Below are 24454 nucleotides of genomic sequence, written 5' to 3'. Positions count from 1 at the left end.
GTACCTTGGAAAGCCATTGATCCAAATTGGATATTTTAAAAATGAGTTGTCCTTCTATGATAAAGAACACACAACCTTTTCACAACCTTTAATTGCATCTAAGTCAATAGTAATGAATGTAATAGGTTAAGAAAATTGGTTTGGTCTTCCAAAGCCATGTTCTCTGTCCAGTGCTGTCTGAGCACCTGCAGTCCTCCCCAGTGGAATCCAGTGCAATTGGAGTAGAACTCCTTTCCTTGTATGCCATGCCTGTTAGCTGGGCAGCTGTGGAAGTGCAGGGAGAAGAAATAACGCATCTGAAATTACACAGAAATTCCAGTATAGCTGCCAGTATCCCTGCAAATTAATAAGTCATAACAAATCCTAATGAGCTGTGGAGCAGGAAAAATAGATACTAAGTTTTTCTAGGAGGAATGAACTGGACACCCTGATCAAAGTACACAATCACTTGGTTGGTACAAGCTGATCATGGGGATCCAGGCACAAATACAGAAAACAAGGAAGGAGAGATCTAGTTAATAAGTAATTCCTCACCATAATGCAAGTTTGAACATCGAATAAAGTCTCCCAGCAATAAAGACAGTATCTCAGCTGAAAAACTCTCCAGCACAAGGATATTACTCCTTTCTCTCACCAAGAAGAAAATGAAAAACAAGACAAGTGCTCTTCCCAGAGAAGGAGAAGCCCAGCCTTCCAGGTGTCCAGATAACAGTGCATTCAAACAGCAGAGGCTGCCAGCTTGGAAGCCCCAGCTCACCATTGCATCTGTGCTCTCCAGCTTCTTTCTGACAGGGGCATTCTGCCTCGCTGTGGGAGTCTGCCTTGTCCTGTCTGCAAACAGCGTCAGAGAAATACAGGTTGGTTTGGGAGTGCTGTTCTTTGATATTCTGTAAAGTAGAAACCAGGCCAGGTTTGGAAAGAAAAAGCTTTGAATTTTTGCTTTTGAATAAAGATGATAACAATGGCTTTATGCCTTGGACATGTGTCCAGCAGCTGGTATTCCTGTGAAAGTCTTCAGAGGCAGTCAGTCATCAATAAAATCAGAGCACTGGGTGATTAACTGGATGGTAATATCTGAAATATGGGTGATAATTACTGCTAATACCAAAATTTTGTCATTATCTTCTGGGGTTTTGAAGGGAAATAAGCAAATCCCTCAGAGAGTGTTTGACAGTATAAGAACATACATGTTTGCTGGGCAAGATCTTGAAATACATGGAGCCCTAATGTTTAAATCCCTCCTGCAGAAAAAGTTAGTCAGACCTGTGGTGTTGTGTATAGACTCCTGATTGGAGCCAACACTCAGCACTACACCCAGGCTGTTCAGAGGGGGTGGGCCATGATGCATGTGGGGATTTGTCAAGCATTGCTTGGTCAGCCAGCCCAAGGTGCAGGAGTGTTCTTCACTCAGCACTCCTTTGCTGAGGAGCAGACATGAAAGCTCTGCAACAGTCATCAAAAGGCTTTGAACCAGCTTTAAAATAGGGATAGATAAATTTTGTGGTTGTTCATTGGGGCCAAGTCCTCACTTTGCCTCTTCATTTTCAGCAATGTTTTTGGCAGCCCATGGTCACTTAGAAGAGAACAGCTCTAAGAAGCCTTGGAACTAAAACACTAACCTTTTCCTATGAGCATGTCCTTTATTACAATGTATTTCCTTGTTCACTTCTCTGACAGATAGATTATTCAGATAAATGCTCAGATTGTTCAAAGCTCCGTGAAAATTCCTCTAACTGGAATAAGGAATGCCACTGTTCTATTAATTTCACACTAAAGGAAGATATATTGGTAAGTGGGTGCAAAAACCAACTCAGGTTGCTGTGTACCACCTGTTACTTATATCCCTAAATGATAAAAGACAGTAATTCTGTTCTGTAGAGCTCCTGACTAAATTTGCTTTGTACTTTTTCTGAACATGAAATGCTCAAAATTTTACACTTTTGCCTTTGTTGTTCATTTTGGTGTTTATAATCAAGACCAGGCCCCTTGGTTGGGGGATGCCCAAGGAGAAGAAGGGGGTGGAGGAAATGGTGTTTGATTGTGGAGGTGACCTCTCTCTGTCTCTCTCTGAGTCAGAGGCAAAGCTTTGCCCTTGGCCTGGGATTGGTTGTTGCTGCCCTGCTAAGCTCTCAAGTGAGAAGGAAATCTGAAGCTCTGACCACTTTACATAAGTAGACCCCTGTAGTCATTTTTACAAGGGTTGTGCTGCTAATCCCCAAGGTCCTTGAAATAATTCAAGTCTAGCAATGTGATTCTGAAGTTTGTTTTTTTTTAAAGTGTCCTTCATTTCCTTCCTTAACCTACCAGGTTGTGTTGTTGAGACTGTTAAAATGCTTCACGTTCTGCCAAAGAGATCTTATACTTAGTACTGAATAAATGATCCCTTAAAATGACAGTGCAATTTAAAGTCATTTTAGGATTCTTCAGTATTGAGGAGGCTGTTAAAATACTTTGTAATTTTTCAGATTACAGTGATGTTTGAGATGAGAAGTTTATTTAACTGAGTAATAGGTTTTTTATAGTTGCATAATTACCATGATTTGCCTGCCCAGCATTCTTCTTTTGATTTGAAGGTTTTTGTGCACCTTCTTTTATGGAAAATGAGTGTCTGTCTCTGCAATATGATTCATAGTCATTCCAAGTTCATGGCCAGCCATGCCATCTTGAGTAAAATAATTATCAAGCATTTTTATTTTTTTTTAAATTTGTTTATTTAGGTTTTGTTTGGTGACTTAAATTATGTTTAATTTTGTGCCAAAACATAAAAACTTACAGTTAGGGTAAAGATTACATTCTAGCCCATGACAGCTGTATTGCTTAGAGTGTAGTCTAAGCAATATGACATTTTAATATGAGTACTCTTTTCCCCTCTTTTTTAGCAAGTAATAGGATTTCTTATCGCCTTCATGAACTCTCCTTATTGAAGGGATTTATCCTTGGATTCTAGGGTGATGTTTTTATGTACTATGGTCTGCAAAACTTCTATCAAAACCACCGTCGATATGTGATATCAAGAAGTGACGCGCAACTGTTGGGCCGAAATGTAAATGTAAGTTTTCTTTTTCTGCTGTGAGATCAGCAGCACTCCCAGCAGGTGTGCCTTTGACCTTATGGAGAGCCAACCAGGCAGAGCCATAAGTGTGTTTAGGTGGTTCTAGGGAATAATGAAGTACAGATTTTCAGTGCTTGGTCCTGGTGTTTTATGCTTGTTGGGGCCATTACGTCTAATAAGTTAATAAGAGAGGAAGGCTGAAGGGGGTGGGGGGTAAATAAAAGATGTCACTCCTGTGTTGCAGTTCTCAAACCTGCACCTTGTAGTGCTGATTAAAAATACATTGTCTTTTTCAAATAAAAATACAGAAAGCTTTTCCTTCTTGTGTTGTCAGTCTTCTTAGCCAGAAGTGTTTTAAGCTGTGCTAGGGAATTAAGTTATTACCTAGATAGGGCTAGGGAATTAAGTTATTCTAAGTCTTTAATTTTGCCATCTGGCTTTGGAAATGGGCAAGGAGCAGAAAAAGGTTAGTTCTGAAATAAGTGATCATATAGCATTCTAAGTATGCAATCCAGAAGTCTAAAGAGGGAGTAGACAGCATCAGCTGCAGCAGACCTCCAGGAAACTGGAGAATGCAATCATGGCATTCAGGTTCTTTTACTTACAAATCTAAAACATATTTTCTTTGGCTTAAAAGTAGCATTTCTTAATATAGACATGGTCCACAGGTCCTTTCAGATGGTTGTGCCATGGTAATCTGTTGTTTCTATAAAGTGCTTCTTACAACTCTAAAGACATGTTCCTCATTTCTATAAAACACTTCTTAAAACTCTCCAGGTGTCCCGTCAGCTTGTTTGTTTGCATCCAGATGCAGCTGCTTTTGGCTTTTATGCCAATCAGATACACAGCTCATTGGACTTACTTGAAAATTGTTTCCGTGTTGAAGATTTATAGTTTCTTTTAAAAATGGGGTAGGAAAGATGTGGTAAAGCTGAGGTGGACTTCTGTTTTTCATTCTGGATCTTTATACCTCAAGATTTGGCCTTGTTGACCTGCAGTAATTTGGCCAACTACGTCTGCTGTTCTCCAGCACTAATTCAGCCCAGGTCAAAATTAAAAAGAAGGTAAATAAGATGTTCTAGGGTAAGCCAAGGCTTTAATGGAACATTTTCAGTTGTAGCCATTTTACAATGGCAGATCCCCAAACCTGTTTTTTGTAGTCTGGAGCTTGCAAGTCAGCAGCAGAATTTGGTGAAGACCTTAAGTTTCTGTGCCTAGATATGGAAGGTGTTCCTGAACTACACAACCATTCATATAATGTTTCTCTAATGTGACCAAAAGGTACTGGAGACTTAATTGTTCAGTGGCTTTTCAGAAGAAGGCATGGGAGGACACCAATTAAAAGCAAACCCCAGGTCTGTGCCTGATTGTTGTGTGACCTTGAATGCAGATCCAGAGGAGCTACTGCGCGCCCTTCAGCACCTACAGGAACGGGACCCCGATGGCGCCATGCGGGGCCATTGCCAACAGCATGTTCAATGGTACGTGGGACCTTCCTCTGCCCCTTCCTGATTTCCTCTTGAAACTATTCCCTTGCCTCAGGCCAGGGCAGACCTGGTACTGCAAGGTCTCTACTTTCTCCCATAAAAGGCTTTGTTTGGTGGTGCTGCTCTGGTGAACGTGAGGCTCTGCTTCCTACTGTTTAGTAACTTGGCCCTTGTTTGGAAACTGAGGGAGATTTCTCATTTTCTAAGGCTCACTTCCATGTGAGTGTACAGCAGGAGTGAGGAATTTAGGCCCTCTTGAAATAAGGAACAAGGATACAACAGATTTCATGTACTTCCTTGCTATAAAGCACATTCCTGTACAGTGATGGGAGAGCCCAGATTCTGCCTTCCCACAATCATGTTCTTAAGAGGGTGTCATGGTTTTGGTTTGCTAATTTGAGATTTCTTAGCTAGAATAGCCTTTCTTCAGTTCACTTAGGGAGAGAAGTCTCTCTTGTTACTGTTATGGAGAATTATCTACAAGAAAACAGTTCTCTCATGGCTCTCTCCACGAATAGCAGCCTCTGGGGAAATCTGTAATCATGAGATCCCTCCCATTTTCCACAGCTTTTCCCACAGCTGTGTTTATGGCTATGTTAACTTATGGGATGCTGTTTTAAAGACGAGCTGTTTAAAGGCAAAGGTTCTCATTTCTGTATCTGGAATCATCTTCTTCCTGGGAGGACAGGATTTTCATCACTCTTCTCTCTTTCTCTGTTCAAACTTCTCATAGTATTGCAGCTACTTTAACATCTGCTTACTTTAACATGGAGGCCTTTGCTCCATATCTACAATTTTAACACTTTCATCTCCCCATACTTCTGTGTGGGAAAAAAGTCTTTACCCCATAAAATGTGCTAAAAGGCACATTCTTATACAGTGAGGGGAGAGCCCAGATTCTGCCTTCCCACAATCTTGTACTTAGAAGGAGGGACTCTCCACATTCTCTGCATTACTTTGGATCTTTGGATCTACCCAATTTCATTTTTGTTCTAGAATGCTGGAAGCATACATAGTCTTAATTTGATCCTGGATTTGATCTTTGTAGTAATCTAGTGGCCATCATCTGTTTCTGAATACACTTGGGAGATTTCAGAATGTATCTTTGGAAGGAAAAACAACAAAAAAACTACAGACTTTTCTCCACTACCCCATCTTTTATGTCTTCCAATTTCTACCACTCCTTGCTCTCACCCTTTTTAGCCTGTTCCATGGAGCAGGTTGTGAGAAGGCAGCAGCTCTTTGCAAGCAGCTGCACCACCCACACCAGGGGACTTGTGAAAGCCAGTTGCATTCAGTAACTTCTAGATCCATTTGATTTTGTCTGCTTGCTTACCCACCTGCTGCTGGAAGTGGGATTTACTGGGCTGGGCTCAGACCTAGGCCAGCAGAGCACAGCTGTGTGCAGCCCACGCTGTTCTGGAGCACGTGAGGGAGAGTCAAGAAAAGCAACTGAGCAGGCAGAGCTCAGAGCATTGCAATTCCTGTTAATGAAGTGGTGACAAATAGCTGGGGATGTGGTGGGCCACAGAATGATCATTCCTCAGAAGACTGTGTCTGAGCTTTATGGAGCTGCATGAGCACAGGTTTTGTAGAAGGAAATAAAAATGTATGTTTTCATTGATGCCAATGCAGCTGAGTTGTGCTTTTCATGTCTCCTAAAAGGCAACTTCTCCCCATCTGTATTGTCTGATTGTCCCTGCCCATCATCCCATTGGCTGCCTAGGGGTTTACAGGGTTGTTAATGCATCCTATAATGTTTTTGCCTTATGTTAGACTAATCTATGTAGGAAAATAGTAATGGATAAAAACAAGTGCTGTTCACCCACTGAAATTGGATGACATAGTTAGGCACAATTTTAACGAAATGTTTTTTGATTGAAGAAGGTGTTTGTGTCCAAGTTGGTAAGCAAGCTCTAACTGGTAGAAGAATAAAGCAATTTTTTTTTTCCAGAGGACTGGATTCCCTTGATTGTGCTTTTATCTCTACCCTAGTCCCTGAAAACACATCATGTATAGCAAAGTTTTGGACAACTGTCAAAGAAATTCTAGGAGAAACTAGCTAGGACAGTAACTTCTGTAACTAGCTAGAGAGCTCAGAAAGTGATTTGCAAAGAAGGTAGTCCCACAGGAGCTGATGGACATGAGAAGCATTACAACATACACAGGGATTGATAGGAAATGTTCAGTCTTTAAAACTTCAGTAGTTCCAAGACTTTGGTACCTTAGTTCTTCTTGTGAAATGTGCAGTGTTCCATATACACCCAGGATGTTCAGGTTTTCTATCCACTTGAAAGATGCTTCAATGTGCCTTTTTTTTTTTTTTTTTGTTAGTCATGCTGGCTATTAGAATGACTGTCTTTGACTCACAGATGTTGCTTTTTGTGTTCCCTGCAGATACTATTGATCTGTTTTACAATTATAACTCATCTGTGATTCAAGTGCCACTGCTGAAGACTGGAAACAGTTGGTGGACAGATAAAAATGTGAAATTCCGCAATCCTGAATCATACAATCTCTCTTCTGCATTTGCAGGTAAGAATGGTTCTGCTGGTGCTCCTTATTTTTCAATGGCTTCCCCTATCTCCCCTTCTGCTATTGTCAGAAAAATCACCTTTGGGAGAAACAGCAAGAAAGCAAGTTGAAGAAGCAGGGTTTAGAGGGTGACTGATAGCAGAAGGCACATTTAGCCAAAATACCACCTTTTAACTTTTTTAATCAGTGACCATAGAAATTGAGAAAAAATGGTTTTGGAAGACTGAAGTTAGCCCACATCAACACCCTTCTTTATAGTTTCTTGTAATGCTTAATCTGTGCAGAGAAAGCAAGGAAGCAATTGGTTTTGTTTTGTTTTTTTTTTCCTGTTGAAAATATCCGTGAAGGAGAATTGCATGTCCCATCTTTCCTTCATGCCTTTGCAGATTCTTGGGCAGTTGTGAGACATGAGAGGCTGCCTTTGTCACTAATTCTTTCAGATTTGTTTCCTAGGGCTATTTCCTTGTTATGGTTGATCTCTATTGAACTGGGGCTAAAAGCTGCCTGTTGTGGATCAGGGCAGTGCTGAGCTGGGTGCAACATGCAAGAGCTAATGATCTAAGTAATTTTCATGGGACTTATTCTAAATGTCGTAGGCTGTGCCATTAGGCTGCAAAAAGTTGCCTTTCTGGTTGTACAGGAATATATTAATGTGTAAAAATGAAGGCCAGCTCCTCATTATAGAGAACATATTGCTTGCTGAAGAGACAAGAATCCAGAATAAACAGCATTTTCACTTGTGCAAGTCACTTTGTTTCTCCTCTGCTTGAAGGTTCTAATGTGTAGCAGCCCCTGGGTGCTGTTAAACTGTCAATTTGTGTTTGAGTGGACATGCTTGGAGATGCTGTTATCTGGCATACATATAATTTTGGACAGTGTCTAATGTCTGTTCCACCACTCATATTCTGTGTTGGTTGTGTGAGGCCCACAATCTCAGCAACCACAGTTTTTACTGACAGTGCTTTCCTGCTTTGTCTCTTTGTGACCAGGGACAGCCAGACCTCCTTACTGGCAGAAACCAGTGTATCTGTTGGACGAGGAAGATGAGAGGAACAATGGCTATGTGAACGATGACTTCATTGTCTGGATGCGAGTGTCGGCCTTCGCGACGTTCAGGAATCTCTACCGGCGCGTCAGGCGCGTTCGGCGCTTCGCGGAGGGCCTGCCAGCGGGGAATTACACCTTCCAGATTTCCTACAGTATCCTTTCACAGTCCCTAAGGCTCCTAGGCAGTTACAGTGACATGGAAGTGAATAGGGTTTATGTGGTCAACTGGCAAAGAAGTGATGCAGAACACCCCTGTGTCAGGAGAGCCCTCGAGGGATTTGGGCCATGTCCTGACTGACAAGAGCTCTTCTGCTGGTGCAACTGCCAACACTGGGAACTGCTGACTAAAGCACTCCTTTTGTCAGCAGGAGTTATGTCAACATGACCATAAATTTCTCTTCTTTCTCAGCTGACAGAAATGGGGTTATAAAATGTTCTGTCATGGTTCTATTCTGAAAGCTTCCATGGGAGAGGTGAAAGGTAAACTCATATAACATTCTGGCTACAACATATTAGGTAGAGCTGAGCACTTACGCTCACAGAGACTATGTGGAGTATCATGATGAGCTTCCCAAAAGGCCCATTTTCAACTGAGCTTTCATAGCAAATTAATGCAGTAGCTTTCCTATAAATGATGAATCTGAAATTTACAATGTTTTGAAAAAGGAAGTATTTCCACATGCACACAAAGACTGTATCTAAAATAACTGGGTTTCTTACGACCAGCTGCCTACCACCTCCTAAAGACCAGATGGGTTTTTGGATCCAGAATAGCAGAAACATCACCAATAAGTTAAAGGAGTTTTGGCAGCAAATGCAGACCTCAAAACTCTTTATGCCTTGGAAACCTTTTTGAGCATTTACACATTACTTTCTCTTCTTCTGGAAATAATGTAGACTTTGTTAGTGAAACCTTAACATCCTTCTCTCAGATTTCCCTGTTACCATATTCAAGGGGAGGAAGCATGTGATTCTTTCAACCGTGGTGTGGAGCGGCGGAAGGAACCCATTCCTGGGAATTGCCTACCTGGTTTCTGGCACAGCAGCAATCCTGACAGGTTTTGTCATAACTGGCATCCACTTAAAGCTCAGGAAAAAGAAAACATACTTTCAGAAGCATTAAGTTTCATGTTTCTGAACAAAGAAGTGTGCAGTGAACAAAGAAGGTGCAGCACAGACCTTTCAGTCTTTCCCCTGAGCTCCGGACCATTTTCAGTGTCAGGTTGGGTGAATGCAAGCAAGCTGAGGGGCAGGGCTAGTCCATCACCTGAAACGAAACTTACCTGTGGTACCATTCTCATTAATGTACGTGTGAGCCTAAATTTGTTTCCTAGGAAACTTGTAGTGAGATGAGCTTCAAACAGCAGATAGCACAGCAGATGAGGATTGCAATGGCAAAGAAATTATGTGGTACCAATGTTTGGCCAGAAGTCAGGGTCCATGTTAATTTATTACTCAGCCTATAATTCAGACAACATTTCTCTTAACTGGAATGGAGCTTTGGATGGGTAAAACGTGAAGTCTTGATCCAGCAAAAAGCTTGAGTAGGTAGACCTTATTGCTAAAATCTGCTTGTGGGCCACATACATGTGCCTAATGGCTCAGCTTGAGTTTTATGTGCCTTTTTCAGTTATGCTGAAAAAGCAACCAGTTTATATCAGTGCATTCACCTCAGTTTGACACCTGATTTGTGGTTGAATACAGGGCATTTATCAGGAGTTCAGAGTTTGTTTAGACCAAGTTTATTTGATTTATCTAGCAGCTGAGAGATGGAGGGCATCCAATCATTTATTTGCATTTTTTTAAATTATGGTTCGATAGAAATCCTAAATGAAAAGCTCCTTTAATGCAAAATATTTTAGCAGAACCGTATACCTAATTTAACTATTAGGCCAAAATTGCACTCTACCTATCCCATGTGAAAATCCACAAGTTCTTACATGACACAGAATGGTAATTTATTGTCAATAAAAAACAAAGCGCCAGAAAATCCGTCAATTTAAAGTGAAAACTGCAGTTCATTACTAGGTTCATCAATTTTTGTATTTCACGTTCAAAATTTCACACATTTAGGACTTATTTCTAGTCGCACAAAATGAAGGGACAGCACTGAAGAATTTAGGTCAAGCGTACCATGGTAGGTGAATTTTTTTAATAGTTGTTCTGTTGTAAAAGTGCAAGTGGAATAAAACACTTTCAATTACTTTCATAAGTATTTTGTGTGCCTTGCATCTCTCCTAAAATGCCTTCTCACTAGAACAAGAAAGGAATCACAGACTGGAGCAGGAGAAAGGGATGTGGCACAGGGAGCCTGCAAGCCACTGTCAGGGCATCTGCTTTGGAGTGCCTGGGGCTGGGGTCTGGTGACCTGTGACAGATGGCCCTGCTGAAGGGGTTGGCAGCACAGAAGGTGCAGTTCCCTTGATGTTCTGCTTTGAAGCTGAGCCATGAGCAGCAGAAGAGGAGCTGCTCCAGTTCCCAGCCCGTCCTGGGAGGAGAGTCCTGCCCCACCGGCGCTTTGTGCTGACCAGGAACGGTGCCTGTCCCCTCTGCTCTTCCTGCTCGGGGCCGGTCACCTCCATCCTGAAGCTGGAGAAACAGGGTTCCTGCACCTTGCAGCTGGATCTGCCAGGAGATGTGGCAGAACCCCAACCCTCACTGGGCTGGACAGGACAGAGCATAAAGCCGGGCATGCAACAATGCTTAAGTCGTTAGTCTAAATCACTTTTAACGGTGGGACATGCTCCTAAATCTTTTCAGTCCTTTTGAAAATGTAATTCCATGCAGCTCTCTGGAAAGCCCTGATGGGATTTCCTGACAAAGCTGAACTTAGGTTTTCTGGCTCCTAACAGACCATGGGAACTTCTTCATTTTTCTCTTTCTCTTTATTTTTATGTTGTTTTTTTTTTTTTTTCATTGTCTGAGAAACTGACTTTCAAGAAATGATAGGTTGGTTAAGTCACGATGCAATTATCACTGATTTCATTTTTTCATTAAGTATCTGGTAAAAAAGTTAGTAAAAGGAGACTGAATAATGAGGTATGTATTTCAGTGAGTCAGTGTCTACCAGGAAAAAATTATCTAGAAAACATAGCCCAGCAAGTAGTGTTTGCCCATTATCTCTGAGAGGTTTTTGCAGGAACATCTTCTCTTCAAATGTAGGTTGTCTTCAAACCCCTCCATAGAGAAGACCTGTCTTCAAACAAGTCTTTCTGTTTTTTCCAGAAGTTGTTTATAAACCCAAAATCACATTTTTTACCTTACCACAGCTTTAAACATGCCTGACATCTTTCTGGTACCCTCTGAACAGTGTCCTTGGAAGCTGCTGCTTCAGCTCCAACTGTTTCTGTTGTTAGCTCTGAGAAGCTCTGCAGTGTCTGGCTGGTTCAGGGTGTGCTGCCCAGACCAGAGCAGTGGGAATGGCAGGTGTGGTTAATTCCTCCCAGCAGACAGAATCTGCCTTGCTCAAAAGGGTGGGAAATAAGTGTTAGCAACCTTCTTATGCTTCCTTTTGTGCCAGTGCTGTAGCCACACTGAGTCTGCCCCCTGTGCCAGAGCTGGCACAATTGTACCTTCTCAAGAAAGCTTTGCAGGTGTGCTCCTCACACTAGGAATACTTCTCTATCTACATGAAATGTTTGTTGAATTCCTTTATGCTGCTGCTGCCATAGTCTCCTTTGTGCAGGGCTGGAACAGAAGTGAGAGGCTGGGATGAAGGACTGGCCTTACCTAACAGAAAGGTGGGAAAAGCCATCATCAACTGCTCCTCATTGTGCCAGGTCCCAGGGGACCGTCCCCTTTTCTCAGCTGCTGGTAGCAGCAGGAAGCACAGGTCCAGGCAAATATCCAGTGGGATTTTGAATTAATTTGTCCTGGCTAGGAGATCATTAGGTCAATTGGTTCAGAGAAAGCAACACTGAGGTTTGGAAGGCAGAGTTTTGAAGCAGAGATGTTGCACTTTTCCTGAGATACAAATTGCTTTCAGAATACCAGGAGTGTTATGACCAGTACTGTGTCTTTGGCACAGTGCTGCTTTGGCCTTGGGCATTTGATTTTATTAATTAAGATTATGTGTCTTGAGAAAGAGGTATAATTTTTTAAATGCCTTGGTAAAGTTTTCAAAAATAGAACTGTAATTAGCTTATCTATTAAACATATTTTCACCAATAGTAAGTGGGCTCTTTTCTCAGAGAGGCTGATTTATGTAGGTTTGACAACTCAGTGCAAAGGTGTCTGGGCTTATGATTGCTGGATGACATTGAGCTGTACTTGAAAAGTCTTAAGTCAACAGCAGCACCGTGGGGCCTACAACACGAAGCCATAAAATACTAACTGCCATTATTTGTAATATCTTGACATAGTAAAGTTATTAAATTGTTGGTTCCTTTGTTACAGCTTTGTTACCTAAAGCCTCATCTTGCATCATTGCTGCATTTTCAGTCCCTTTGAGCAAAATGAAATTTTGCCATTTTCTTCACTCTCAACAAAAGAAAGATGCATGTCAGAAGTGAAGTTTAGGTTTGGTGAACTTAAATTAATGATGTCATAGATGCTGAAGTACTAGAAACTGCTTTTTTGTTTGTTTGTTTTGTTTTCCCCATCTTTTTACCTAGAACGGATAAATAAAGGAGGATATTATTTATTCAATTTTTTTTTTTTTTGCGGGGGTGGGGGAGGTGAGCGGATATTTAGTAGATGGAAAACTGGACAAAGGATTCCTGTTAACAGATGTAAACTAAATTTATATGGTGATCTAAAATAGGTAAGTCAAATGGAATATATGTTTCTAGTGTTTGTTTATCATTTTGAAGATGGCAATTACATGTGGGTGGATCTTCTGGGATTCTTTAGTTCCATTTTTAACAATGGCAAAAATATCTGGAGGGAACAAGAGACCATCATTTTGAAAAACTTACCTGCAATTTAAATCTCATTTCTAAACTACAGGGAGGTGTAGGGGACATTCATATTCTGATGTCAAAGCTGTTGCAGTGGTTTTGGTTTCCAGCTCCTTTTCAGATTAAATTTCATTAATGGATATAACTATATCTGGAAAGAGAGACATAAAAATCAGGTGTTACAGAAGATTTCAATAGCACTTCAGTTAGAGAATTTTTCCAAGCCTTTTTCAGGCTTTACAGTCTCATGAATATATGTCCAGTATTTGTCTGCCTAAGTTGGTTTTTCTGTTTCTAATCACAGACATTTGCTTTCATCTAAAAGAAAGGGATGAGTCCTTCATGTGAAACATATTAGCATGATCACAGACCTATAGAATCTGGAAAAATTAGTTACATGCTGCATCTATTTTATATTAACAGCTGTGTTACATGCAGATTATTAATATTAGTGTTTGGATAGTGTTATTGTAGTGATGCACTGCAGTGTAAAAACTTCCTCTCCTTCCTCTGAGAAATGAAACTCTTAAGAGTAAAGTCAAAGATGGCAGCTCAGGGAAGGGAGGGCTTTGTAAGCCTTGATAATATAAAGAGAAGTTGCAGAGCAATTTGGATTTGAGTTAGATCTAAAAAAGGAGAGAGCATTTGCTTTTGTCACATGAGAAGGTGCTGTCAATCCTCACTGGAGCAGTCAGTAGGTTTGAAACAGCTGATTTGGGAAAAACCTCTAGCCACAAAATGAGGGAACAGTGGAAGGGGAAGAAATACTGTTGCTCCTCATGGATGTGGAGGTGAAGAAATTTGGCTGGGCTGCTCAAGGTGATGGGATATTCTGACACATTATCTGGAAAGCCCATATGATTTTGAGCAGCAGCCAAAGTGCCTTGGTTTGCAGTGAGTCTGAACTCCAATGTATAGTTTTTGAGCTAAGGTGTTTTGACTGGGTTCTCTCTAATTGCATTATTCCCTACAATTCCAAGAATAATTTTGTTATGAGCTGGGAGTGCCTTGGGCAGCTGCCTTCAATTTGGTGATCTCTTGTTTCCAAAAGAGGGATTGTGGAGCATTTTTCGTTCTGTTTGGGCCCTGCTTTTTCCTCAGGTTATGGAAGCCAGGCAGGGTTTCCTGGAGAGTGGGGCTTGTTTTGCTTTTGTTCACATTCATGAATGAATGAGAAAGCTTAAGGAGGAAGTAGGCAGACTAAGGAGTATTAGGGAAAGTGAAAAGGAAATAGACTGGTGGAGTTTCACCCTTCCATCCCTGAGAGAAGCCCACCAGGAGTCAGAGGACTCCCCTGTCTCCTACCATCAGGCAGAAGGAGGACACCTGGTAGATGAAGGGGAGTAGAAATGGCTCCCTACTCGAGGAGGTAATAAAAATTCCTCCTGACCCCCATCACCTACCCAGGTGCCACTTTGAAATAGGTATGAGGCCCTGGATCCCGATGATGTAGAAGAAAACTGTCTGCACAGTGAGCCTTCCAATTCAGACAGATCAGAGCCTCTGACACTAAAAAGAAAAGCAGGGCAGTCATGGTGGGTGCCTCCCTTCTGAGGGAGACAGAGGGCCCCATACGTTGACCAGACCCATCCCACAGGCAGGTCTGCTGCCTTCCTGGATATCTCTGAGAGACTTCCTGGGCTGATTCAGCCTTCTGGTTATCACCCACTGCTGATACTCCAGGCTGGCACTATGAGACTGGAAAGAGGAGTGTCGGGGCAATTAAAAGGGACCTCAGGGCACTGGGTCAAGTGGTTGATTGGGCAGGAGCACAGGTAGTGTCCTGCTCTGTCCCTTTGGTGGCAGGGATAAATGATGAAAGGAACAGGAGAACACACATTATCAACAAGTGGCTCAAGGGTTGGTGTCATTGGCAGAATTTTGGGTTTTTGATCATGGGGCAACTTTCACAGCACTTGGCCTGCTGTAGCCATATGCACTCTATCAAGGGCAAAAGGATTCTAGCCGTGAATTAGCAGGGCTGATTTAGAGGGCTTTCCACTAGGTTTGAAGGGGGAAGGGGATGCAGCTGGGCTCTCTGGAAGCAGGCCCAAGGGTGGTAAGCCTGAGTCAGGGGTGAAATCAGCAGTCCAGCTGAGGTGCATGTACACTGATGCACAGAGCTAGGTAACAAACAAGAGCTGGAGACCATGGTGCAGCAGCAGAGCTGGCAGGGAGCTCATTCTTCCCCTGTACTCGGCACTGGTGAGGCCACACCTTGAGTGCTGTGTCCAGTTCTGGCCCCTCAGTTTGGGAAGGACGTTGAGACACTTGAGCACATCCAGCGGAGGGAATGAGGCTGGTTAGGGGCTTGGAACACAAGCCCTGTGAGGAATGACTGAGGGAGCTGGGGGTGTTCAGCCTGGAGAAAAGGAGACTCAGGGGTGACCTTATCACTCTCTACAACTTCCTGAAAAGTGGCTGCAGTCAGGTGGGGCTGGTCTCTCTCTCCAGGCAACGGCTGACAGAACCAGAGGACACAGTCTCAAGCTGAACAGGGGAAGTTTAGGTTAGACATCAGGAAAAAAATTCCTCACTGGAAGAGTCATTAGGCACTGGAATATTCTGCCAGGGAGGTGGTGGAGTCACCATCCCTGGAGGTGTTTAAAAAAAGTGAATGTGGCACTCAGCGCTATGGTTTAGTTGATGAGGTGGTGCTAGGTCATAAGTTGGACTTGATAATCTCAAAGGTCTTTTCCAACTTAGAACATTCTGTGATTCTGTGAAAATAGCTCATACCCTGGAAAGCTTATATTTCAGAGAGCTCTAATCAAAATATCTAGTATTTACTGAGTATGTACTATGTACTCTGTGAACAAAAACACAAAGCATGAAACAAGATGAGAAGAGGCCTTTTGGTTATACTCCTATGCAACTGCAGCTATTGCCACTTTGCAGTAAAGTGCCTAAAATTATCCTTCACAAACTGAGACAATTTTAAAAGCCTGTGAAGAAAATGAAGTTTTCTACTGTGTCAAACCCAGCTACCCAAAGTTATTTGCTCTTTTCCCTATAGCAGCTCCAGTCTGTAATGAAGACTGTTGTGTTACCAGTTATAACACTGGAGGATTCAGGGTGTAAGATTAGGTTAAAAGGTCTTGAGATTTCTCAGATAACTTATATGATCGCATGGGCTGTCTCTGGGCTGTATAATTAGCAACAATGAACCTTAAAACACTGGAAAACTGAATGTGTTGAAGAAACCAGAACGGTTAAGAGAAAAAAGTAAGGAAGCAGTACCTGCCTGTAGTTCTGGTTGTCACAACCAGTTAACGAGTGTGGAGCCACTGTGCTGCCTCTGAGGTGGAATGTGGCACTTATTGGCAGTGCAGCAAGAGGCTTCACACCAGCTCAGGACAATGGTAACATCTGCAGTTAATAATCCTCCTCCCCACAGAGGCTGTGCTGGGAAGTCTGTCATGCAGCAGGGGACAGCGGGGCCGTGTCCCCACACTGGGCAGGAGGAGGGATTCAGTGCTGGGAGCCAAGGACACGCTCCAAGGGAATGCAGTGCCACCCACTTCATCCTGCTGGGTGGCAGGGTGTGCTTCCAAGTTGTGTAATTCGATGACAGTCACATACATGGGCTGGCTTTTGCTGGCCTGTGTGGTGCCATCCCAGTGTGGGACATCCAGAAATTGAAATTAGAATCGCTAAAACTAATAAAATAATTATCAGTGAGTCATCATCTACACCTTACACCAGTGCTTATAGTCAGATTTCTGTCTTTTTGACATGAGGCCCAACAATGATCATGGAAAGCCTTTGAGCAGGTTTTCCTCATGCACTGTCATTTCTGGCTGTGCAGTTAATAAAAATTGATCCTGAATGAAGCTGAAGAGCTAAGAAGAATAGCTGTAGATAAAATTTTATCTCTGCCTGTTCTTGTTACTGATAAAATGAATTAAAAACAATAACTGCTTAACACAGGTATAAACTGTAATTGTGCCAACGGGTTTTAAGCTGTAGCTTGAGGAATTTATCCTTCAGATTTCTAAGTGTGTAACTTCACCTCAGGCAACTAGTGACAAGCCAAGGCTTAACTAACAAGGTCAAGAATTGCTTTTCAAAGGGAGGTGAGAAAATGAGAAGGCAGAGCACAAGCCTGCTGGGCATTTCTGTATTTCTTTGCTTTTTGGGGGTTTGCTTTGAATGGAATGTCTCACACCGTGTAAGTAAATAGGCTATGTTTTGTCATTTGGGACTTGCCCTGAAACTTACTTTTTCTGTCAGCACTTCCCACACCAACTTAACAGTGATCCTGTCATAGAAGTAAATGAAGTATGAACGTGTCAGGTGTAATTTTAATTGTTCTCAGCTGCTGAAAGATTATTTTCCATAATTAATTCAATTTTATAATGCTGAGCTCTTGGGTGAAATATATTCTTTTCCTGTGGGGGTGTGGTGTAATTTTAAAGTTCCAGGCTCATACCAGAGTTGAGTTGTCCCTACATAACATGTGTGATCCTCACCGGTGAGTTAAGGGCCTGTGAGGAAAACACTGGAATGATCCTGACATTTTCCAGGCAGTAGCACTTTCCTTCTCTGGTAGGAAGAATACGAAGTCTGTGGTGTGCTTGTTTTTGAGGCCTTTTGAAGACAGTTTTTGTTTGAAAACAGTTATGTTGCTGAACAAATGTAAAATAATTTCTCATCATAATACGTGGTATAAAGTGCTTTTTTTGTATAAATAAGTATGTTCTGAGCTGAACTTATTTGATATGCAAGCAAAAATTTTATTTTTAAGCGGCAATAGCCCACATTCAGAGTTCAGGCAATTTTTGACTCAGTGGGGTATTTTTTAGTATTTTCCATTGGATATTTTTACAGTTTATACAGACACAGTTTTACTTTAATAATTAACATCCAAGTAGCTGGTAACAAAATCCACTTGTTTCCATGCAATTGTAAATGCTGTGAGGAAATAAACTTCAGTGCAGGTGTACTAAAGAAAAGCTGATTAAAACACTGGTATTTTTATATAATTGGTTGTATAGAAAAAATAGGACTTCACATGCTGTTTTTCCTCAATTTATGTGAGAATAAGTTTGGTTTCATTTTGCAAACTTAGTAATGCTATCTTGAATTTGATCTACATGTGGTATCTAACTAGATGTAACTAATTATATGTAATCATATTATTGTATACTTCTAAACAAGAATTGAATATACATTATTTGTGCATATGTTGCAAATAAGGTATCAGTCAAGGAAAAATAACTTTTATTAAATTTTAAATTTCTGTTTGGTTCTAGGTGCAGCTTCACAGTTAGGAGACATGGAAAGCATCTGAGGTTAAGTCTGAAGACGCACAAAAAGGAATGCCAGGTAAGGATTTTTGTAACTATGTGAATGAAGATCTGAAAATATTTGTGTTTGAACTGCCGAACTACAGAACTTCAAAACAGTGACTTTGTCAGATGTATCTTACCATGCAAAATGAAAAGGGGAAAAAACTTGTTGAAACAGTGTAAAAGTGTACATGCAGCCCCTCACTGTCAGTCTGCTGGCTCTGGGATGTTCTGCATCCAAGATGCTGAAAAATGGTGAAGTTTCATAACTAGTTATTGTAAAAAAATCAACCCCTGAAGTGTAACAGTGTTCCCATGGGAAAACAGCTTCCTCTCTGCTTGTGCCAACAAAGCCATTAGTCACTCCACAATTTATGAAGGAGGATTCAGCTGGGATGCAGTTGATCATCTTGGGACTCATTCTTGCAGGCAGCTGGATTAGTACTGGATATCATGTGACTGCCTCATTATCATGTGAGTTTAAAATCTTATACAGATGCAAAGAAATTAAAACTTTTGAAATAATCAGTAATGATTTCAGTCTTTTGATGCTGACAAATTTAGCATCTGCCACTGTTTGGAGTGAGAATGCTGCCAGTGGAGGTTTTCGTTCATGAGACACGTTTGGTTTAATAATCAGCATTCATTTCTGTTTGTTTGCTTTATGCAGAGACCAGTACTTTGTGATTATGGTTTCATCTTCCGCTACTGTGTTGGAAAAAATGCTATAAAATATGCATAGAAGCATAAATTATTTGTATTTTTCTAAGAAAACATAATTGATATACCATTGGTTATAATCTCATATTAGGAACTGAAATTTTGTTAGGATGTTGGGTCTTTTTCCTTCACATCAAAGTACTGAATTTGGATCCCATTTAATTTTGAGAAAAAAAAAAGGTAACTGTTAAAGTTGCCTTTAATACAGATGGCTTAGGAACTTTGGGATTTTTTTTTTCTCTGTTTGGGTATTTTGTTCTAAAATTGTCATTGTAACACCTGAAGAGAAAAGCAGAGGCTTATTTGAAGTATTTTGTCTCAGGGTCTAGAGAATATTCTAATTTTTGTTTTGCAAATGCAGTCCTGAATGAATTTCAAATATATTCCATCATAGGTGTTTAACATACAGAAGTGAGTTTAGACTTTTGTCTGTATTTTACAATGCTGTTATTTCTGGAACAGAATATTGGTTTGTGTTCACAAAAGCAGCTAAAAACAAATCCTGGATCTCAACAAGATTCCTGGCAATCAGAGTTTTCACTGATGTGTCAGGAGATTGGACATCACAAACCAGTTCAGACAGGTGCTGTTTCCATGTGTGGATGAGCTCCTGTTCAAGGCACTGCTGCCTGCTGGACTGCACTAAATGTAAATTATACAGTCCTGATTCAGTTCCCATGCAAACTCTGCAGCTTTGTCAGGGGATCTTCTGTGGGGTGGAGCTTTGAGATGGATTTCCCTGGACCTCAACTTACAGTGAACCCCTCAAGAGAAAGATTTCTCAATTTTCAAAGGAACATGGAACAGCATAAAGAGGAGAGAATCGCAGTTAAGTCAAAACAAAGAAAGACATAATAAACCCCACATGTTCCTGTGGTGTTGGTGTCAGCTCTGTCCTAGCCTTTGAATGGTAGGATTTGACCTGTAGATAATTGTAAAAGCCCTTTGTTCTTATTTTTTTCTGATCAGTTTCCTTTTAGTATATGTTGTATAACACTCCACACTGGTTTCAAACTTTTACCTGGATCAAGTCTTCCAGTGATGTCTGTCCATTTTCATCTCTCCTTTAAACTGAGTTTACTGTGATGGAGCAGACCTGACTTTTAAATGAGGTTGGTTTCAGTCCCTTTGAAATATGAAGGAGTAGAAAATATCACTGGCTTTTTTTGTTTATTTGCATCAGGCTCTTAATGACTTTCTTTATTGCCTAATAGAGGTAATGTGAGGAATTTGTCTGTCTTTTGATCCTACGAAACACACATTTAACATACTCTCTGCTCTGTCTTCTTTGTAGCCATTCCTCACTTGCTCCTAATAGTTGCTATGGAAATTTATTTTTGTCTCTTCAGTTCACGAGAGACAAAGCAGATAGCTCTTCAAGACTTCGGCAGCTAAGGAATGTTACTCCATTATTGACACAAGGTTTACCTTTAAACTGTTCCCTCTAAGACACTACAAACCTCCACTGAAAACGGGACTGCAAAATTTTGGCAGGTCAGGGAATGCAACCAACTTCCAAAAACCATTAATGGGGACATATGTGTTGGGATAGTTGTTCCACTGCACTTCTCTCCTGCCTGCCTCCACCTGCCTTCCTTCCCCGAGCAGATTCACAAGAAGCCTTGGCAGAGGCTACACTTCAGTGCTTTGCTGACATTGATGGCAATTAAGTTTTGACAAATCCTTTTTGATATCCTATCATGAAGGAATTGATGCTTTCTGTATTGTCTATGAGTCAATGAAAAACCAGAGGCTGTTTTTAATCAAAAAACCCCAAAAGCAGATGGCCAGGTGAGGGAAACCCAGCTGAGTGCTCCCCACTGCAGAGCAGCAGAGAGAATTCCTCTATGAACCTTCCATTCTTCTCTAGCTGGTCAGGTATTTTGGAGAACATGCACAGGACTAAAGACAGAAGCTTGTATTTCTCTTCATGTAAATTAACTGGCTGCAGTGCAGCCAGCTGAGCTCTTCTCAGAGGGGGATGTGTTTCAATTAATTATTTTTCCTCCCCTCTGCAGGCATTTGGTGTCTTGGTCATCAGAAAGTTGGGGAAAAGCCATGTATTTCTTTGTGAGCAGGCTTCAGTGAAGCAAGTATAGGAAGAGTACAAAGAGGTTATACATGCATAAGAGATGATTTAGAATTTCTTCAACACATGAAAAATCACTCCCAGCTTAGGTATTTTAGGTAAGTGTATTCATTATGCTGAAGGATGAGGAACACCACAAATCTTGCCCTGCCCAGAAGATGAGCAAAACATGAGAGACTTTTCAATGCTTAGAAGTGCCTCCTTATCAGAAACAAGATTCTAATCTTTGATATTCTTTCAGCAGAGAGACAGCTTCTCACCTTAACTGCAGGTGACTTTATTGGATGATCCAGTGCCTTCTTATCCCACATTCACAGCTGGGTGATTGTGTGATTTTTGATGGAGGGGAAAAAAAATCACAATTACTGAAGGTACAGCAGTATAGACCCTATCTGTGAATCTACTTTTGAGAGGTTATAAAGGGAAGATGTAGAAGGGTTTGAAACAGATCTATTTCTGTTACTTCTGAAAGAGTATTTTAATCATCCATGCCTTTGTATCAGCTGGTTTAGATGTTCCTTATACATACAGCATTGGTTCCATGCCTGCCTAGCTCTGTTACTTTAATGCAACTGCACCACAAAATGCTAATGCTGCAAAGAAAAAGTATGTTAAAACCAACAAACAGGTCAAGAGGAATTCATAAAGCAAAGTGACATTTCAACCCTATACGTCATTTAAGAAAAGTCATTGTTTTAATTACCTCATGGTATATAAATAGAACTTCAATTAGAAAAATGTATTAAAAGTGATATGCTATAAATGATAAATCATAAATCATAGGGCAACCTATAAACCAATTGCCAAACTCAGAGAGAAATGTCAATGAATTAATATATACTTGTGATGGCTTAAACTCATAATTACAGACCTAGATACTTTCTTAAAGAAAAAAATAAAAGGATATTTTTCCTGTGGTGGTACATATTGTCTGATTCTTTACAACCCTACTATTTATTATGTGGAATAGTCCTATTATCTTCAAATTTTTCAGAGCACTACTTGCATACCAATGAAGTAGTCTGCTTCTTTCATTACAAAGTTTTACTGTATCTTGATTAGTAATCACTAATCTATAATAATCACTCACTATTGGAGTGATTATTCTGTGATTTTTTTTTTTCCTACTAATACTGTTTTTTTCAGCCTTCTGACTTTAATAATCACTCACTATTGGAGTGATTATTCTGTGATTTTTTTTTTTCCTACTGTTTTTTATAGCCTTCTGACTTCAGAATTCAAAGGCCAAGGTATGAAATACCTTGAGGTATATGCTCATGGGACACGATGACTTTTACACTTTCTTTTGGCATCCCCTGCTGGTGTACAGCTGTGAAGACTGCTCCATGACACTGAAGATCTCAAAACGGCTCCTATGCTTCTTTGGCCAAATCCTCTTGGATGTTAATAACAGTTAAAGAAATGGCAGGTGAATGGGAAAATATTTATATTCTCTTCAGGCAACATAATTTCTTAATTGCTTCAATGTTTAATTGCTTAAATTCATAATTGCTTCAATGAATATACCGTCTCCTTAAACAGAACATCTAATTACACTACTTTGCTTGTTTCACATTGTTTATTTTATCTCTTTATTTTGATTTTGGTTTAGGTTTTGTGATTTTTAAAATATAATAACAGAGAAAGAAATGTCAAATTTGTCATTCAAACTAAACCATGATAAATATGCTTTGTGATAATGCAGTGAGGCAATGCATAATTTTCTATCACTTCATAAGTCATCTGAAGATGAAAAATCTGCATAAAAATTCCAATTTCATTCCTTGAGGACGGGAAATAATTTTTTCCATTATCATTATTAGTAATGAAAACTTTCTTTTTCCAGAAAGAGTGGAAAGGCATTAGTGACATTAACATCTTTCTGTTTGTTGTAGCTGCAGTGTTTCCTCATGTAGAAACCTTCAATCTCACTTTAGGCACCTGGCATATCTGGAAACATCATCAAACCAGGCTCCCTAGAAGAATCAAAGGAGACAAATTGGCATATCAAACAAAGGAGGGATTCTCTGTTAGCTATAGAAGTATTGGGCAGCTGCACTTTTAGAGAAAATTTTTTTAGGACACCAAGCATAGACTGTTTTCTCACCATTCTCAAGCATGCTCATGTGAATTTTGTCAAGAAAGGACCTCAGAAATGGACACCCCCTGTCTGGTCTATGATCACAGGGTGTGCACATGAATGGGAGCTGAAGGATCTTTCTGTGGATACTTACTAAGAATAGAAAATAAATAATTTTTAATAGAAATCAAAGATACTGCTGAAAGCTGATGTTGATCAATGACACTGTCCAAATGACAAATTATTTCTAATTGCAGATTTTGCTCATTCTTTGAATGCTCATTAATCTCTAGTGAGTATAAGATGGGAGCATATATTGCTAAATATTAATACTTCCCATTAATTTTTAAGATGCAGTTATGATTTTCAGTTAGATGGAATAACATTATCATCTGTGTCCTGTCAGGTTATCTATTGGACAGAACTAATCTCTTCCTTTTTTGATAGACTGCTTTGAGTCTTCACCCACACATATCTTTATATATATATATTTTTTTTAATCAAAACCTGTGATTTCTTTAAAGATAAAGTTCACTGATATTTAAATAAACATAAAAATCCCTATTATCGAACCTTCCTCTCTGGTTGTTTGGGGTTTTTTTTAACTGTAGGTTATTAGTATATTTCTAGAGTTATTGACTAGAATATGCCTTTTCTGGTGATGGGATTTATGAAGCATAAACAGCTGAATCAAAATTGATTTCTTTAGAACTGCTGTGTCTTTAACCATCAATCAATGCGTTTGTCTGTAGAGTTATCTTACTTCCCACAGTTCTTAGTGGGAATTTATTTCAGTTCACTGAAATAAATTTCCTTGAATTTCAGAGGGTCAAGCATTTCATTCCATCTGTAGGGCAAACTGTGCTGCCAGGTACAGAACAGTATTTACACTGGACCCAAACCTTGTTCTTTTCGAAACTTTTATGGAAATCTGATGCATCCCTTCTTGATATTTAAAATGTTCTGTGTGAGTCATGAAATAATACCATATGGTATCAAGTGTTACTTAATTTCAGACATAATGAAGAAGAAAATGAAGTTTCTACTTTTCATCTTAAAGTGCATCTGACCTGGTTGCCATGCAGTTTCAATGGTTTTGTCTATGCCATTTAGCTGAACATTTTTGTCCATGTGAAATGACGTCTTTTTTATTATCTTTAAAGCTTCATTTTAGGCCAAACCACACTATCTATACAATTTCTGTTCAGAACATAGGCTGTTCTTTCACTGTAGCATAGGGCAAATACAAGTAGAA

At 40.3% G+C, this 24454-nt stretch overlaps 1 protein-coding gene across 2 annotated transcripts; it reads left to right on the top strand.

Moving 5' to 3' along the window:
• The first annotated feature begins 15 nt into the window (after positions 1-15).
• LOC120513403 (cell cycle control protein 50C-like) lies at positions 16-21838 on the top strand. 2 transcript variants are annotated; one of them, XM_039732829.1, is made up of 9 exons: positions 16-857; positions 1678-1788; positions 2948-3049; positions 4443-4533; positions 6937-7074; positions 8064-8273; positions 9054-9179; positions 18275-18347; positions 21049-21838. In XM_039732829.1, the coding sequence occupies exons 1-8, from the start codon at positions 645-647 to the stop codon at positions 18310-18312; spliced, it is 1029 nt and encodes a 342-aa protein (XP_039588763.1). In that variant the 5' UTR covers positions 16-644; the 3' UTR covers positions 18313-18347; positions 21049-21838. The 2 variants fall into 2 exon arrangements, with proteins under 2 accessions (XP_039588763.1, XP_039588761.1); XM_039732827.1 differs by lacking the exons at positions 18275-18347; positions 21049-21838 and having other exon boundaries at positions 9054-10106.
• The last annotated feature ends 2616 nt before the right edge of the window (positions 21839-24454 follow it).

This window comes from Passer montanus, unplaced genomic scaffold, assembly GCF_014805655.1.
Source record: "Passer montanus isolate IOZ18808 unplaced genomic scaffold, ASM1480565v1 scaffold80, whole genome shotgun sequence".
Taxonomy (NCBI): Eukaryota; Metazoa; Chordata; class Aves; order Passeriformes; family Passeridae; genus Passer; species Passer montanus.
The sequence above is the reverse complement of the archived record's forward strand: the minus strand, read 5'-3'. Positions and strand labels throughout refer to the sequence as shown.